We start from the raw sequence: 18,369 nt of genomic DNA on the forward strand, positions 1-18,369 counted from the left end.
GCGCCAAAGCGCTTCGAGCCAGTGATTCGCCTTGATGTACCAAACTACCGCACTCAAAGTCAGTGTGTTGCCATTGATCTCCAGAGCGTAGAGTTTATTTATTTATTTATTTATTTATTTATTTATTTATTTTTTTTTAGTTTTCTTCACCTGTCACTAAGGGGTTAAAAACGAGTATGGAGTATGTACATGACCCACGACTGGAAGAGCACCGGCTCCATGGAGGATGCCATTTCCATGCTCAGCATTGGCACAGGTTGTATTAGAGAAACTTTAATGTTACAGGAAAATACAAAAAATTACACAAATAACAAAATGTTAAATAGTTTTATTTTTCTTACGCTGAGTTGTAGACTACCAAGAGAGATATGGAGTCTGTCTGTTACCATCTGGATGAATATGGACACTGGAAAATGCCAAAAAAGCTAAAAAGGCTTATGCATAAAAAGAGAAAATAACATTGCAAATAGGAGGCATAGTCTTGTCACTGCATAAGTGTTCGCGTGTACCTGTCCTACAAGCCACACACCCAGTAGAGCAGCTACTCACATAAGCCTAATGCCCACATTTTTGGCTTTATGATTGCTATGAAGCAACTGGATTTTTGGAGTTGATATTAATATTTTCAGAATAAAAATCCTGCAAATTCAAGAAATAGGGGAATCATGTAATCTCACAATCGTCTACTAATTGACTCCATGGTGCCTGAATACACTTAGACCCGTCTCTTTGCAACAAAATTGTTGTGTGTGGCTAGAGGTCCTTGGATAGGCACACACATTGTCTCACAAGGTCTAAGGGAGCAATGGCCACACTAGTCTACATCAGTGAGATTTTTGGGCTTTAAAAAGGTTTCTACCACTTTTTATTCATCACATGACCCCTCCTCATATGAATTTTCTCTCTTTCTCTCTCTTTCTTTCTCTTTCTCTTTCTTTGTATAAGATTTGATAAGAAAGACTGGTTTGGTTGTGTGAGGAATAGACACAATTCCCAAATTAGAATGGTGTGTGGATGAATTTTCTTTCTCTTTTCATTCTACTATTCATCCTGTCTGTATGAACAGTAATTGGAATCCATAGAATTTGAGCATTGCTTCCAGAGAATGGAAAAAAACACCTGTGTCAGGTCTTTCTTATGGCCCTGTGTTGCTGCAGCGATGGCAGTGCTGATACTTCTTCCCTGGGTTAAGGGCAAGTATATGGCCATTTGGTGGAGTGCATCACTTATACCAACTGGAAGGCAGTGGGGGTAGCAGACACTTGTATGCTCCTCTTCCGATGCTGCCACACCTGTCTCAGGAGCTTGCCAATAACTTACAACCTGAAATCAAGTTGGGTCACCATAATGTTCTGTGTTAAACAGCCATATCCAGTAGGTTGAAAATTAATATTGTTATATTTGTTTGATTTCCTCATCACCAGATATAACTGTGCAAGTAAATTTAAGAGGTCCACACCCTTCATTCCATTGTTCTAGTCAACCATGAAGATAGTTTTTGTGTGGACTTCCCTTCAGTAGTTGGGCAGTAGCTTAAACTTGTCATGGCTGTGAATGCTTGACAAGATGTTGATTTTCTTGTCCTCTTGGCACATGAGGCTTCATTGTCATAGAAGTATCTGTAGACCAATCTAGGCCCACAGTTCCTCGATAGGCCAAGCTAGACCCATAGTTCCAAGATAGTCATTTTGTACAGTGACTTCACGTGAGGAGGGTGGATGTTGGTTCATCTCCTCTGCTGTTGCCCACATCTCCAACATGAGAAAACTGTCTAGGTCTCCCACATCATTAACCCCTTCACGACGGGTCACGTCTCTAGACGTCATAATAAACCGCTCGAAATGTGGCATAGTTTTCTTCACCCGTCACCAAGGGGTTAAGGCTGCATCCAGATGGCAGCAAAGGTGAAGTGTTGTGCATTGTTCTGAAATTTCTTCCACAGGGAGCTTGTCCCAAGGGCATTCCTCAAAAAAATTCTACTTAGACTGCATCCCTCCACTGCTTCACAATCACCTTCCCCCAACCCTCTTAGTCCTACTGTAACTTCTCAAAATGCATCCAAAGACTATTTGGTAATTGCCAACACCTTCAGGTGTGAGTGCTAAAACATTGCCATTGGCATATCTGCCAACACCTGGCATCTGGAACAGTACCAAGCTGTTAGCATAGGCTGATCTCTGGCATATTTGGCTATAAATCTTGCTAAACCTTTACCCCATATTTCAACATAAATAGAAACTCCTGTACTAATTTTTTTTTTATGGTATATGCTGGTATTAGTATTATCAGTGATGTATGAGAAATGCATTTTAAAATTTAAAAAATAAAATTGAGAGAAAGCAAACAAAATTACTCAAATTGAGTCAGAAATTATTATTAATTGCCATTTTTAACATGCCCCAGCTAGCAGTATGATTACACCCTGGCAAAGCAAAATTCCTTGATAAATTCATTGCTGTTTTTACATTTCTACAATTATGATATACAAGAAGTGTTGGGATAGGCTAGGAAATTCATTCTAGTGAATGTTAAGGCCAGAAAAGTATCTTGTTTTTTATGGGGATCTTGAGGTAGACAAGTCTTGTCTACACACACACAGGATTATTGCCCATGTCTCTCATAAATGTTGCAGATATGTAGTGGATATATGTTAGATATTCAATAGGGTCATGAGAATAATAAGTGAAACCAAGCCGGTTAATGAAGAAAAGCATCAGAAGTTACTAGGATATTATCCAAAGCTGTAATTCTATTTGAAATCAATCCAATAGACCACATAGTTACTGAACAATGAAGCATCAAAAAAATTAATGCTGCTTTAATAATGGATAGATATATAGCCAGAGATAGTGAGCAATAAAGGAACAAATCATGTATCTGTTTGCATGAAAAGTAAAACACCAACTGAAAAACACAAGATAGACTAGACAAATGTTGTTTTCTTTGAAGGGTACTAAGGAAAGGAGGTACAAAGTATATGGGGTTGTTTGCCACACATTGTGAAAACTACTTTTTACATTTATCAGACAGTAACAATTTCAAAAAGTGCTAATAAGAAAAAGGCAAAAGAAATGGAATGTTATTGAGTAGTGGAGGTGGTTGTTTGGGGTGTAATACCTTCATCTACGCGTAAAAAGAGTCACCAGGAGTGTCTTTTATAATTAATCCAGAGAGATTTGTTTTGGGGGGGTTATTGTTATAAGAATCTTGCCATTTAGTACCACAATTACACTCTCTTATTCCATAACTCTCTTTGACAGTGTAAAAGGGGAAAACAGCCTGTCTAATTTTAAAAGGTTATGCTCAATTAGTTAATGTCAAAATTCTAAATATATTCAAATAGTGCATCCACAGACATCTTTCTTTTTTCTTTTCTTTTGATTTCTTTGTGAATTTGGGTGTATTTGCCTCCATTCTCCATTTTAGGGAGTATAAACAGCTGGTTAGGCTTGTCTCCTAGGCCTATTTCAGGTGCATCACATGTGCCATGCTAACAAAACAATATGATTTCTTTATGTATCACTTATATCCAGAACATGATTTGAATGTTTTTGCATATACAGAGATGCATGATGTTTATTTTAGTTGATAGATTGAACCTGTAGTAGCCTGATTATGTCCATATCGATAATGTGGTATGCTATACTCTTTGTACAAGAATAAAAGTGGTTTTATTGACAACAAAATTTTCTTTTATTTTAAAAAATCTGGTGCTTATGAAACGAGAGATTGTATGCAGTTATGTACGAGGCTGCTACTCCCATTGCTTCAGTATTTCCCTTTTGCTTGTCATTCTTCAAGAAAGGCACAATGACAGAGCGTTATATGACAATCTGAGTAGTTGACACATCGAGGCTGATCATGTAAACTAGAGTTACAGGTTCACAGCAATAACTGAGAATTGAGTATACCCTATCACTTTTTGTTTGTTTGTTTAACAAAGCTGTATTGGTTGATAAACTCAAAATTAATTTGTTGCAGCCATTCAGTGAATTGTGTAATTTGTGCAGTTGATGATCCCAGGCTGGTAAACCCATGAGTAAAGAAGTTCCTCTTCACTGGTGCTTTTATCTTGCATTTCCAGTCTGCCTGCTAAATTCATTTGCTTAACATTATGGAGACAGTAAATTTGTGGATGTAAATATGTATTTATCTGTTTCCCACCTGTGGATGCAGCCATCATGGGTAGGGGCTAGGTCTGGAAATGACTGAGTGGTTTGGTGTAAAAAGGTAAGCCCTGTGTTTAGATATACGCTGACAGCTTTAGTGATTTTGGCATGCCCCTCCTTATTTTAGGGAAGTGTGCTTCTTATGAATTTGTTACTCTGTGATTTAGTTTATGTGTAAGATGTTCTCTCTCTCTCTCTCTCTCTCTCTCTCTCTCTCTCTCTCTCTCTCTCTCTCTCTCTCTCTCTCTCTCTCTCTCTCTCTCTCTCTCTCTCAGAAATACATTCCAAATCTCAGAGACCCAGTAGACACTTGCAGTTTGGATATAAAGCAAACTTATGAAGAGAAACTTTGAGGAATGTTGTAATTGATAATTCAGATTATATAATAGGACTGAGGGTTTTGAAATTGAGTTGTTAATGACGTATATGTGCTTCCAGGTGAAAAATCGTAAGCTGTATGAACTGCTGATGGGGGTGGTTGATGCCTACAATAAATCCCATCCTGAATACTCTGACAGAAATCCTGAGAGCAGGTTAGTGGATTGTTGTTCTGTACACACACACACACACACACACACACACACACACACACACACACACACACACACACACACACACACACACACACACACACACACACACACCTACACACCTACACACCTACACACCTACACACCTACACACCCACACCTACACACCCACACCTACACACCCACACCTACACACCCACACCTACACACCCACACCTACACACGCACACCTACACACGCACACCTACACACGCACACCTACACACACACACCTACACACACACACCTACACACACACACCCACACACACCCACACACACCTACACACACACACACCTACACACACACACACCTACACACACACACACACACACACACACACACACACACACACACACACACACACACACACACACACACCTACATGCACACACACCTACATGCACACACACCTACATGCACACACACCTACATGCACACACACCTATATGCACACCTACACGCACACCTACACGCACACCTACACGCACACGCACACACACACACACACACACACACACACACACACACACACACACACACACACACACACCCACACGCACACCTACACGCACACCTACACGCACACCTACACGCACACCTACACGCACACCTACACGCACACCTACACGCACACCTACACGCACACCACACACGCACACACACACACACACACACACACACACACACACACACACACACACACACACACACACACACACACACACACACACACACACACACACACACACACACACACACACACACACACACACACACACACACACACACACACACACACACACACACACACACACACACACACACACACACACACACCAAGAGAGGGATTGTGAGAGCAAGCTATGTATATTCATATGTATTTTTTACATTCATACATATATGTATACACCCAGGCAGAGTGAGATAGTTGGGGCAGTATATTAATAGCTGTGTCTGATTGGCATATGAGTGACAGGGTTAGACCTGTCACCCACATGCCAATCACATCTGTTTCTTTTTTTGTTTTGCTACATACATGCATGTATGTATCTTATTTTGCAGGTAGACTCTGGAAGGCTCGGCCTCAGGGGGCTGGCTCTCATATTCCTTTTTGTTTGAGTGCCTCACTCTACTCAACTTCATGGATGGAGCCCACAATTGCTCCTTGTCACTAAAAAAGAAAAGACAATAGTAGAAATGAGATGTACAAAACTATGCCATTGATAGGTTGCAAAAAAAACTTACTTGCTTACTTAAGGGATTTTTTGGTTCTTGATCATAGGAATGCATGATGAGAATATGAATAGCTTGTTGTCTTAAGATAGATACCAACGATCTTGATAGTCCAAAACCTTTCCTAAACATGAGTAGGAACTTTTTTATGAATTATGAAACCATACTGACTAAATTCCATTTGCCAAAGATTTTCATAACATGAGATAATAGTCTGTAAGGGCATACTATGGCTACGCATCGGTGCTGAAGATGAGATCTCTATAGTTTTTGGTTCCCAGTGTCCCCTCCCCCCTTCCTCCTCCCTTCCTCCCCTGCTCTGGTTTTCTGTATCTTGCCTAGACTTTGTACCATATCGGCATTGCCTTTGCCTCTTTCCCATAACCGGTGCAGAAAAAGCCAGATGTACCCTGAATAAAAGGGTGGAAGTTGCTTGAGTTCCTCTGAGTCATAGGAGCTTTTATAGATTGATTTGCTATCTAATTTGCCCCTTTTGACCTTGATAACAAAATATGAATTGATCAAAAGATATGGGAAAGGGAATAAGGTTAAAGCCCAGCAATATACATTGTGGGCAGGATACAGATTTTTATATGCATTAAGTTTTTTATTTGACAAGTTACACTTGCTACAGGAAAACTGTTGCAATTAAGTGCCACAGATGGAAATTCTCATACTAAGGGAGCAACAGTCATTCTCAATGTAAGACATACTGGCTATATTTTAGAGAATATTTGAAAAAGAAAATATTTCAAGAGATCTATTTTAGGGAAAAAATGAGAAAGTATAATCTGGTTTTAGAGTTGTTGATTTTTTTTATTTTTTTTTCTATATAATCCTACTTAATTTAAAAACTAAATAAAAGAGAGTTTCGTTATTGTTTTTAATAACCTTTTTCTTTTTTCATCTCTCCTTTCCCTTTTTCCTTTTCTCGCTCTCTTGTCCCTTTGCTGTAATAACAAATAGAAACCCACCTTGGAAATGATAATATAAAAACTTTAATACACAAGTAAAAAAGAAAAGAAAAGAAAAATACCAGACATACTCGACACAAAGTTTATAGATTTTATGTAGGTAAAACAGAGTACTATAGTACTCTGTTTTAGTCTGTTCACTTAAGTCTGATAGCTGGGTGAACACAAAGCTTGGCTGTGGCTGATGGATACAAGTGCTATGAGTTATGCATTGGGTGGGGGGTGTCACTTTGGCTACCAGACGCAAATGACTGACCTTCGAAGGAACATCAGCTGGCACTTGCCACTTGAGGACTCCAACCCAGCAGTGATGGCTTTAGTTGACATTAATAGCAACTATAATGTTAACCATAATAATGATGATGATATTGTGATAGAGATAATATGAATGATAATAATGATATAGTATGAGTAATAATGATTAAAATGGTAATATACTATTGGTATTGTCACCATTATCTTTCCTATCATTATTATCCTAATTAGCTTCTGTTATTATCATTATTATTATTATCATTGATACTGCTGATGATGTTCATTATCACTTATTTTTTTTTAAAATGTTTTTGCCAATATGCGCATCCAAAGGTGTTTTCAGCTTCATTGCACAAAAATACATTTATTAAATATTTTGTTAATTTAAAGTTTTATCTATAACATAAACATTGATGTATTCACATTAATGCATTTCTATCTCCTAATTGTAGTGCCTTAATTTAAACATATCAATGTTTAATTTTATAAATTAATTAAAGAAATATTTGTTAACATAGTTACAGGCAACTGTTTTGAGAACGCTTTTGCACACACGTACCTTAATTTATGCTGTGATTACTACTACTACTATACCTAGAACTACTATTACTACTATTACTACTACTAGTTGCAGTTGTTTTTCTTTAAGCCATGTCATCATTTTCCATTTTTAGAGTGGGTAGGCCTTGTCACGTCTTCTCACTCTGGAGTGGTCATTGGCTCGCTTGGCTCTAGTTCCCAGCTTTTAGTTGTGCTGCCAATACATAATTTTCTAATATTTTCTCAGTCATCAACAAAAGGAAATCTGAGATCGTATAACATTTTAGGAATAATGCCAACGTGATATTATACATTCCAAAATAGAGTGACCAATGGAGACCAGATATATCTGAAAATAAACTTCCAAGCTTGAATAGCCATGTAATGTACTTGTGCTAGATGTAAGCAATGGAAAGGACAAATGCTAATTCTGTGCAGAATAAAGAAAACCGAGTTTGTGTAATTGGCAACATTGCACATTAAGTTCAGAGTAACCTTTTTGATTGGGAACACCTGCATGTCTGTGATTACTTCAAATGCAGCTCGTCACTTTATAAACCTGTACACTCGAATTTGAATTACTTTTAAAAACTTACATCTTTGGAGTGAATTTCTCCTTATCTTGGTACAAAAGTCAGTTTATCGAAAGTGTTTATTTTTAGTTTGAGGAATTTATATACACAAATATATATATATATATATATATATATATATATATATATATATATATATATATATCTGTAAAAATAAGAACTGACCAAAGAACAGCATTGTTTCAAACTTTCTATTCTCCAGTTATCAGAATACCCTATAGCATGATTATGATATTTGTCTTCATGAGTAATCATTTTCATTTTCATTAATACTACTACTGCTGCTGCTGCTGATACTACTACTACTACTACTACTACTACTACTACTACTACTACTACTATACTAATCTACTATTAGTAGTACTCTAATACTATTAGTACTCTTACTACTACTACTACTACTACTACTAGTACCACTACAACTACAACTACAACTACTTCTACTTCTACTTCTACTTCTACTACTTCTACTTCTACTTCTACTTCTACTACTTCTACTTCTACTTCTACTACTACTATTGATGTTGCTATTGCTACTTCTATTGTTATTGCCACTGCTGCTGTTATTGCTACTGCTGTTGTTAAAACTATTACTACTACTACTTACACCAAGAGTAAAGGAAAAATAGGCAATATAATACTATGGCTAGGTACATAGAAAAAAATAAGTAAGGTAAAGGATAGAAAATTACTTAACAGCTAATCAATGTGAAGAAAATTATCTGTAAGTGAAAATGGTAAGTAAAGAAAGAAGTAATAAAAGGCATAAAAAAAAAAAAAAAAAAATGTTTTAGACATGATAAGACCAAGCAGGTCTTGCAGGAATTGAAAACTGTGTTAAAAGAGAGAAAAATCGGGATGTGTTTTTATATTTCTTATTTCTCTTTTTTTCCAATTCTATTTCTAAACAATATTCACAGATAAGAAAAGGAAATTAAAGCTGGAAGTGTATTTTCTTAAAGAAAGTCGAGATGCTGAAAAGATTATAGGTAAACAAAGAATATTTTTGACAGTTAATCCTCTGTCCACATAATCGAGCATTGCTTGACAATCACCGGTGCCTCAGGTCAATAAGGCTATATGCCTGTCTTTGCCCAATAAATGGGTAAAGTCTGCCATGCCTTGTTCCTTTCAGTAGATAGGACCTTAATGCAGCAGACTTAAGGCTGAATCAGGTATATGGAAGATTCACTCATCTCAGTCTAAAGCATCCATAAGGTTTCCCAGCAAGTGGTAAGGCCGTCAATCAACAATTTTATATATATTTATTTATATGCAATATATATATATGAATATATATATATATATTATATACAACATATATGATATATATATATATATATATATACATATATATATATATATATGTATACATATGTATATATATGTATGTATACATATGTGTATATATATGTATGTATACATATGTGTATATATATGTATGTATACATATGTATTTATATGTATGTGTATATATAAGTATATATGTATGTATATATATGTATATATGTATGTATATATATGTATATATGTATGTATATATATGTGTGTGTGTATATATATATATATATATATATATATATATATATATATATATATGAATATACATATATATGAATATATGTATATATATATATATAAATAAAAATGAATAAATAAATAAATATATGAATATATAAATACCAGGTGGTGCCCGATGGCTCAAGCTTCAACCCTGCCCGATGCAAGTGTACCCATCTGTATGTGTGTATATAAATAAATGTATGTGTGTGTATAATTTATATATAATTTATATGTGTGTGTGTGTGTGTGTGTGTGTGTGTGTGTGTGTGTGTGTGTGTGTGTGTGTGTGTGTGTGTGTGTGTGTGTGTGTTTATGTATGTATATATATATATATATACATACAAACACACACATATATACATATATATACATATACATACATATATATATATATATATATATATATATATATATATATATGTATGTATATATATATATATGTATATATGTGTGTGTTTGTATGTATATATATATATATATATATATATATATATATATGTATGTGTATATATTTATATGTGTGTGTGTGTATGTGTGTTTGTATGTTTGTATGTTTGTATGTTTGTATTTTGTATTTTTGTATGTTTATACATATGTACATTTATACATATTATTTACAATATCTGGAACAAAGGCTGTGCCTTCCTGAGTTTACCTTATCACAGGAAGCAACCACTTCGTACCTTCCACTCCTGAGCCTGGTTTACCCAAGGACCTTCCAGGTGACTTACATCTCTCCCTTGAGCAAGCCCAGCAACTCACCTCCCCTTGTCAAAGCTGGATAAATCTGACTCTTCAGTCTGCAGAAGCAAGCACCGCCCAGAAAGGAGCCCCTGAATAAAAGGGGGACATTTTCCTTACCTTGGCAGAAGGAATCCAGGCTCACATCCATTCACATTGAAGTGAATAAAGCTGAAAGCCAAGTCCACTTTCATTATCTGCCTTAAGTCTATCTCTCATGTCATCTCTACATGTCTGAGTGATATAAACAAGATCCAGAAGGTGGTGCTGTACACACATCTGGGGCTTCCAGTCACAGTCCTTCTGAGTCTACCTTATCACAGAAAGCAGCCACTTTGCACATTCCACTCCTGAGCCTGGTTTACCCAAGGATCTCCAGGTGACCTACATCTCCCCCTTGAGCAAGCCCAGTGACTCACCTTCTCAAAGCTGGATAAATCCAACACTCCAGTCTGCAGAAACAAGAACTGCCTAGGAAGGAGCTGCTGCATAAATGAGGGACATTTTCCATATCTTGGCAGAAGGAGTCCAGCTCGCATCCACTCACCTCGAAGTGAATAAAGCTGAAAGCTGTATGTATGTATGTTTTTATATATATATATATATATATATATATATATATATGTAAGTATATATATATAAGTCTATATATGTACATACATGTATATATACATATATGTATATATATGTATATTAATACATATATATACATATATATATTGTATATATGTATATATATACATATATACATATATATACTTTTATATATACTTATATATATACATATATACATATATACAAATAAACATATATATATGTATATATACATGTATGTGTGTATGTGTATATGTATACATATGTGTGTGTATATATATGTATATATGTGTATATATACATATATGTATATACATATATGTGTGTATATATATATATATATATATATATATATATATATATATGTATATATATGATATATATATGTACATATATGAGACATATTGTGGATGGCAGTGCCTTAAATTGGTCTTTTGCTCCATGTAATTGCTCACTGATGATATGTAAGAGGTTGATGCTCATTTCCTTTCCTCTATCAATTTGCAATAGATTTTACCTACAAAATCCTCAAAACATGAACCTATTTACTTGTTAAAAGATGAAAACAAAAAGCTTCATGAGAAGATCAGAAAATGCTTGGAGGAAATAATAGAATAAGCAAGTGAAACAAAGGATATACGGGATAAACAAGTCTTAACCATTAGATGAAATACTAAAAAATATTGATTACATCAGATGAAAGTTCCAGCAGTAAGATCAAATGACAAGTGAATCAAGAAAATAATTATTACAGAAAATATGAAACCAATAAAGTTATGTAAATTAAGTTTATTATTGAGGGACAGTCAAATCTTTGTTCCAGTAAAGGACCACACCACCGAAGAATGTTTTCAGATTCTAGTAATACTGTTATGGGGCTTGAAAGTGTCCAAATATAGAAATAAACTGTACACATTGATAGAAACTTCTTCAATGTGTATTATAATTTGTATACCTAATATTTAAAAAAATATATATATATATATATATATATATATATATAGACTGAAGGAGCAGTTTTATTACCAAACCTGTCTTTTTTCACTTTTGTCACATTTTCTCTCTTCTATCACATGAATGTGACCTTGCTCTCTTTGTAACTACCAATTTGAAATATCTAGCATTTCCTGTTGCTTCTGTGACACCTCTCTCTTGTACCTGATGCAACTGAATTTTGTATATTATTTAAAAATCATCAGGATGGTATTCACCCTTAGTTGATCTAATGGAATTGAATAGCATTCATACTTGTAATGGCAAGGGTGGCTCCAACTTTTGGAATGTATGTATACTTACCATGACATCGGAAGCTACTTTATGCTTGCATGCTATATAGGCACAGTTATGTGACTCCAATAGTGTTAGTACTCAATCAGTAGCTTTACAAAGTTTTTTTTTATGCTAATACTATACCCCATCAGCTCCCCCTCTCAACCTTTTCACTACCATACTACTCTCTAGTACTGTTCAACCTGAAACTTTACCCTAATCATTAACTCATTCCTAACCTTTTTTGCTATTATACTTTACCATAGTGTCATATGAAATTTGATGTCATATAGCACTTTCCTACTTGGGGGCTCTGCCCCCAAGCCTCATGCTATCGCTATATTTTGAATACACCTCTAATGACCTTAGATTTTGATGTAGCAGAAAATTTTCAATAGATAATTAAATAAATAAATATTGTAGTAGCCAAGACCCACAACCTGCACAACTCGGCTCTGCAGTTTGGGTCACACCAGGTCCAGTGGCCTTGCCCTTGCTCTCTCACCAGCAGGCACTTCTTGTGACTTACTGTCGAGACTTGAATAGTTGACATGGACACCTTGCAGCTCTCTGATTGGAACATAGGCTCCCAGTTTCCAGAGCACTCAACCAAGTAGCAGCAACACAAGGACTGCCTTTATGGCTCCCTCATAGAACACCACATAATGAGTAACACCCAGCCAGAACAGTGAGAACTCACCCACTCAGTCACTCTAAAAAGAGTTTACATAAACCAGGTCTATTTACTACACTATTAAAAGAGACACCAGAAGTGAGAAATTTTCTTCAGAAGTTTTTGTGGATCAGACAACAGGAAACTGGTTTTCTGCTATGATGCCAGTAGATGCATTATCATAGCAAAATGTAAGGTCTGACCTGATAAGACCGCAAGAAGTACTGCCTTTGCCTATGGTACGTAAAGGGAGACTGCTACCAGTGTCCACAGTCCCTCTTTGCATAACCAGAGGGATGGTACATGTACTGGCACTGATATTGGAAGTATGACAAACTGGGGAAAACCACAGGCAAGGGGAAACAACAGATTGCTGGGAGAGGATGTCTATGACCAGCCAGTTCCATCTAGGACCGTCTTTTGGTAAGCTGTCACTGCCTACACTGTCTAGGTAGAGGTCAGGTCGACAGGAAGTCATTTTAGCTCATGTTAGGTACAGCATCATAGATAATCAGAGGTAAAGTTCAGTGACTGTGCAGTGTCACAGGACTTTGCACCAAGCTCAAGGGTTCAGCCACATGACAAGATGGTGATTTTAGGTGCTAATCACAACATGGAGAGAAGGGCACCAAGGGATGTAGATGAATTTCAGAAATTGCTGAGCTCTGGGAGTGTGACTAGGTACCAAGCTGACAGGCTTTACTAATAGCAGCTTGGTCTGGTTGCACAACTCTTGGCATTAGAAAGGTTTTTTACCTGTGCTGTAGAATACTTGAGGTTGTTTCTGCATGCTATTGTGGCTGGTCACTGTGTCAGTCCACTTCACCAAGGGACCCGACTGCAGGACCAAGATGATCCCTAATTTCTAATGGTATTATAGTTCTAAGCGGAACAATTAGAGTCCTGGCAGAGATAATGTCAGTAGATTAGCAAAAACTGGTTAGGGAGAGGAGATTCAAGACTTACTTGAAAACAGGGCTGGCACTTCTGAGGAAGTTGCCAAAGAGGGGAAGGTCATACAGTTGCAGAGAGGAGTCAGACTGGCAGTGAACAAAACTAAGGAGAAACCAAGTCTTCCGCCTTGTACCCAGCTACCACATCAAACAAGAAACTGGATGCCTAGGCAGCCTGACGACAATGAGATCGAGGCAGAAAATTTTATCATAGAAGCAAGACTTTTTACTCTTATATTCTGTAAATCTGTCCATTGGAGAAGAATTACCCATTTCCATGCATGAAAAAAGAACTTGTACCTCTTTGATGGAGCTATTGTTTAGATTTGGTCACAATAGTAGCAGTCTGAAGGGACACTGCTGAGAGTTCTGACCGACTCGCTGACATTGATGAAGGATCCATTCCAAAAATTTAAGCCCAAGTATTGTGGTGCCATTTTGAGATCATTTGTGTTCCAACTAAAGAAATATCGCTGTGATACATTACTGACATTTGTGTACTTTAGTTAGGGATTAAATAGTAGTGTGTTCCTTCCTCCCCACCTGTATATCACCACTTTCCTGTGCACAAAAATAGTGATTCCCTCACTTGCTGCAGGCACTAAAAAAGGGATTATGCAAAGATATCTATTTGGTTGTCATTTGACATTTAATATTAGTAAGTTACATGCATCTCTCTAATCGTATAACAGTGTAGACCTCTCTGTTGTTTCCTGTTGCCTTTGGCTCATCTACATGCAGCCAAGTAACCACTGGGCTGAAAAATCAGATTGCAGTATGACATCCTTGCACGTCTGCCTGACAAAACCAGCAAGGCTAGGGAAGTTGTAGGTCAGGGAATGCCTCCCCCCCCCCCCCCCCCATTGGACAATAAGATGGTTTGAGTTTTGAAAACTAAATAGATGTACTAGAGACATTCTGCAGAGTAAAGGGTAACCCATAACAAAGTTTGAAGAATAATATAATACAACAAGCAATATTTAAGATATTGTAAAGAAAACATCTGATGAATTTAAATAGATTGTATCAGTTGAAGAACATATCCCTGAAAATCAAAATATCTATCAAAAAGATATTTAAGTTTTGGCATATATATATACATATATATATATATATATAGAGAGAGAGAGAGAGAGAGAGAGAGAGAGAGAGAGAGAGAGAGAGAGAGAGAGAGAGAGAGAGAGAGAGAGAGAGAGAGAGAGAGAGACCAAAAGTGCATACACTTGTACATGCACACACGTGCACACGCACACGCACACGCACACACACACGCGCACACACACGCGCACACACACACGCGCACACACACACACACACACACACACACACACACACACACACACACACACACACACACACACACACACACACACACACACATTCTCTCTCTCTCTCTGTAATTATTATGACAACTTTTCTTACTAGGGGAGAAATTCTTTCTCTCAGTACTTAAGTTTTAGAGATTTGCAAATATGTTTGAAAATCAGACTTGTCTAGTTCTCTTTCTTTCTTTCTTTTTTCTCTCGTTCTCTTTCTTTCTCTCTTCCTCTTTTTGACTCCCTTTCCCTTTTTTTTTTTCTCTGTTGTCTCTCTCTCTCTCTCTCTCTCTCTCTCTCTCTCTCTCTCTCTCTCTCTCTCTCTCTCTCTCTCTCTCTCTCTCTCTCTCTCTCTCTCTCTCTCTCTCTCTCTCATTCATTCATTCATTCATTCATTCATTCTCTCTCATTCACTCACTCACTCACTTTCTGTAATAATGATCATGGATAAAAAATTACAGGTGTTGTTATTGAATTATTAAATATCTCTTTTCAGCTTGGATATCAGACAGAATGGAATAGAGAACCTGGACAGATCATTCCCAAAACCAGGGGCAGACAGTGCTAGTCAGTGGGACTCGGATGAAGACTCTCCCTTGCAGTTGGTATATGAGGAGGACCCTGGAGACGCCTCTGTCGATAAGTCTACAAGCAGTTCTCCAGGTCAGCTCCAGTCTTCATCTATTGCTCTCAAACCAGCTACAACCATGAAACTCATGGTCTTGGAAAGTGACAGAAATGGAGCAGACTTTTCCAGTACTCTTGCTGCACATAAGCCACAGCAGGGTGAGATGATGACTGCTTCACCCATTACCATAGTGTCCTCTTTGTCATCACAAGCTGCTCAGTATCATGCCCATGCAGGCTTGGTAAACTTGTCAAAGCATGTACCAGTTGTCCAGGTGTCACAGTACAGCCAAGGAGCTTTAAGGAGAGCACAGTCAGCTCCAGCCTTTAAGATGGCTGGCACTCCTCCCCTTGCAATATATAGAGATGCACGAGCTCAGAGTTATGTTCTAAAGGAAGATACATTAACTAAGACGGAATCTGTGGAACATGTATTTAGAGAACAGTCATCACCAGGCAGCCCTGAACTTTTAGCAGCTAATGTATTGGCTGAGGGATTTGCAAAAGAAAAGTCGTACAGATGAACAATGCTGCATGTGAAGTGACTTCCTTAGTGAAATCTTGTCCCGGTGGTGGATCGTGGTGTCAGGTTGTCCACTGATCTTTCAGTGAAAAATGCAGAAATATGTGTTTTCTGTGGTTGAGCATTTCGCAGAAAAAATAAGTCAGGCCCACAGAAACAGATTTCTTTCCAAAAATCACTTTGAACATTTTTTTGCCAGAAATGGCAATAAAAATGGTATGTGACTCTATAGAAAATGTGCTGTATAGATTCAATAGAAGACTACAGAAATGTGTACAAAATACAAACTCCCAAGTGAAAGAGTGAAATAGCCTACCTTGATAAGAGTGTAGAGACTAAGAATGTGTTGACCAAAGGAAGACTTCAGGAAATATTACTTGAAGAAATAAGAAAATGTGAAATGAAATTATTTATAATATGGATGATACAAATTATGTGCTGCTTATAATAAGCAAATGAACGGAATGTATGTGAAAGGACAGTGTTCGGCTCTGCCATATTTCCCTTCTGTGTTATCCTGAAATAACTGTTGTATTTTCACTATATCTCAGGGCATATTTCTACATAATGGTGTCATTATTTTTCATTATGATTTCATTATAATTACCCTATTAATGTTAGTATTGTTATTATAAGTAGTAAGAGTAGTATCATTATTATTATTATTACTATGATGGTTTTGCAGTTTCATTTTACATGCAATTTTGCTTGTAAAATGCTATTTTTTGCTATTTTTTATGCTTTATGATCTTAGACATTTGCAAGCAAGTTTTTTTTTGTATCTGATAGACCAATTTGAGTGTGCAATTTAGTGGACTTGAGTGCCTAATTTTATTAGATATTTTTTAATTTATGGCAGTCTTGTCCCATTCTGTTTTCTTCTTTACCTAGTTTTAACTCTCTCTCTCTCTCTCTCTCTCTCTCTCTCTCTCTCTCTCTCTCTCTCTCTCTCTCTCTCTCTCTCTCTCTCTCTCTCTCTCTCTCTCATTCTTTCTTTGTTTCTCACCAGTCAAAACTATGATGCCTTATTACCATCATGAATTTTGAATCCATAGTGCCTTAACATGTTACATGAAGTGAATAGTAAGTGAAATATTTTTAATTTTCTATAATGTCACTTTTTCTATCTTCTGTATTTATGCTGTTGAATGATGTGTTCATACATAAGGGGTTATTTTTTAGTTATTCTTATTATAGCTAATAGATAAGTTTTGTTATGGATATTAGTTTCACTGTTGTTTAGGCAATAAAGACAAGATAATCTATGATTTATTTCTTTACTTAAATGGTCATGAACTCTTGTGGTTTTCAAAGTTTAGCTGATTTTAGTCCAGGTTTTAGAATATCTGCAAGAGTAATGCACTTTGTCTGGGACAGACAGACAGAGTGAGTTAGATTTAGCTCACAATTGTAATGTCTGTTTTACACATGCCAGTTCTGTACCAACATATTTGCAGTTTTGTAGTACCTGAGACATTAACTTGAATTACTTTGCATGCTGAAGGAAGATAGTATGGCAGTGTAGCAAAAATAATTTTACTGAAGCCAGACTTCTGCACTATCATATCTGCAGCTGTAAACTATGCCACATATTCAACAGTGAATCGCTTTGTTCCATTTACATAATTTTTAGTGTAAACTTGACTTGAAAAGTATCTACTAAAACTGACTTAACTTCTAGTGATATAGAGGGTCATCAGTCAAACAGTTATACATACTTAAGTGCTTCTTCATAGTGCTCAGCTTAATTTACTTACCTTACCTGGCTATAAAT

At 36.6% G+C, this 18,369-nt stretch overlaps 1 protein-coding gene across 4 annotated transcripts in view; it reads left to right on the plus strand.

Annotated features, from left to right (window-relative positions):
* Nucleotides 1–17,858, plus strand: part of LOC125039168 (tumor protein p73-like) — a 49,684-nt gene extending 31,826 nt beyond the window's left edge. For 3 of the 4 annotated variants that reach the window (XM_047632933.1, XM_047632934.1, XM_047632935.1), the window contains 2 exons: nt 4,608–4,702; nt 15,942–17,858. In XM_047632933.1, the coding sequence (XP_047488889.1) occupies nt 4,608–4,702; nt 15,942–16,596 (750 nt within the window). In that variant the 3' untranslated portion in view covers nt 16,597–17,858. Of the gene's footprint in view, nt 1–4,607; nt 4,703–5,803; nt 7,394–15,941 lie in introns of those variants that run through there. The other variant, XM_047632936.1, reaches the window with a different exon arrangement.
* Nucleotides 17,859–18,369: the final 511 nt, after the last annotated feature.

The sequence above is a fragment of the Penaeus chinensis genome, chromosome 26 (assembly GCF_019202785.1).
Source record: "Penaeus chinensis breed Huanghai No. 1 chromosome 26, ASM1920278v2, whole genome shotgun sequence".
NCBI lineage: Eukaryota > Metazoa > Arthropoda > Malacostraca > Decapoda > Penaeidae > Penaeus > Penaeus chinensis.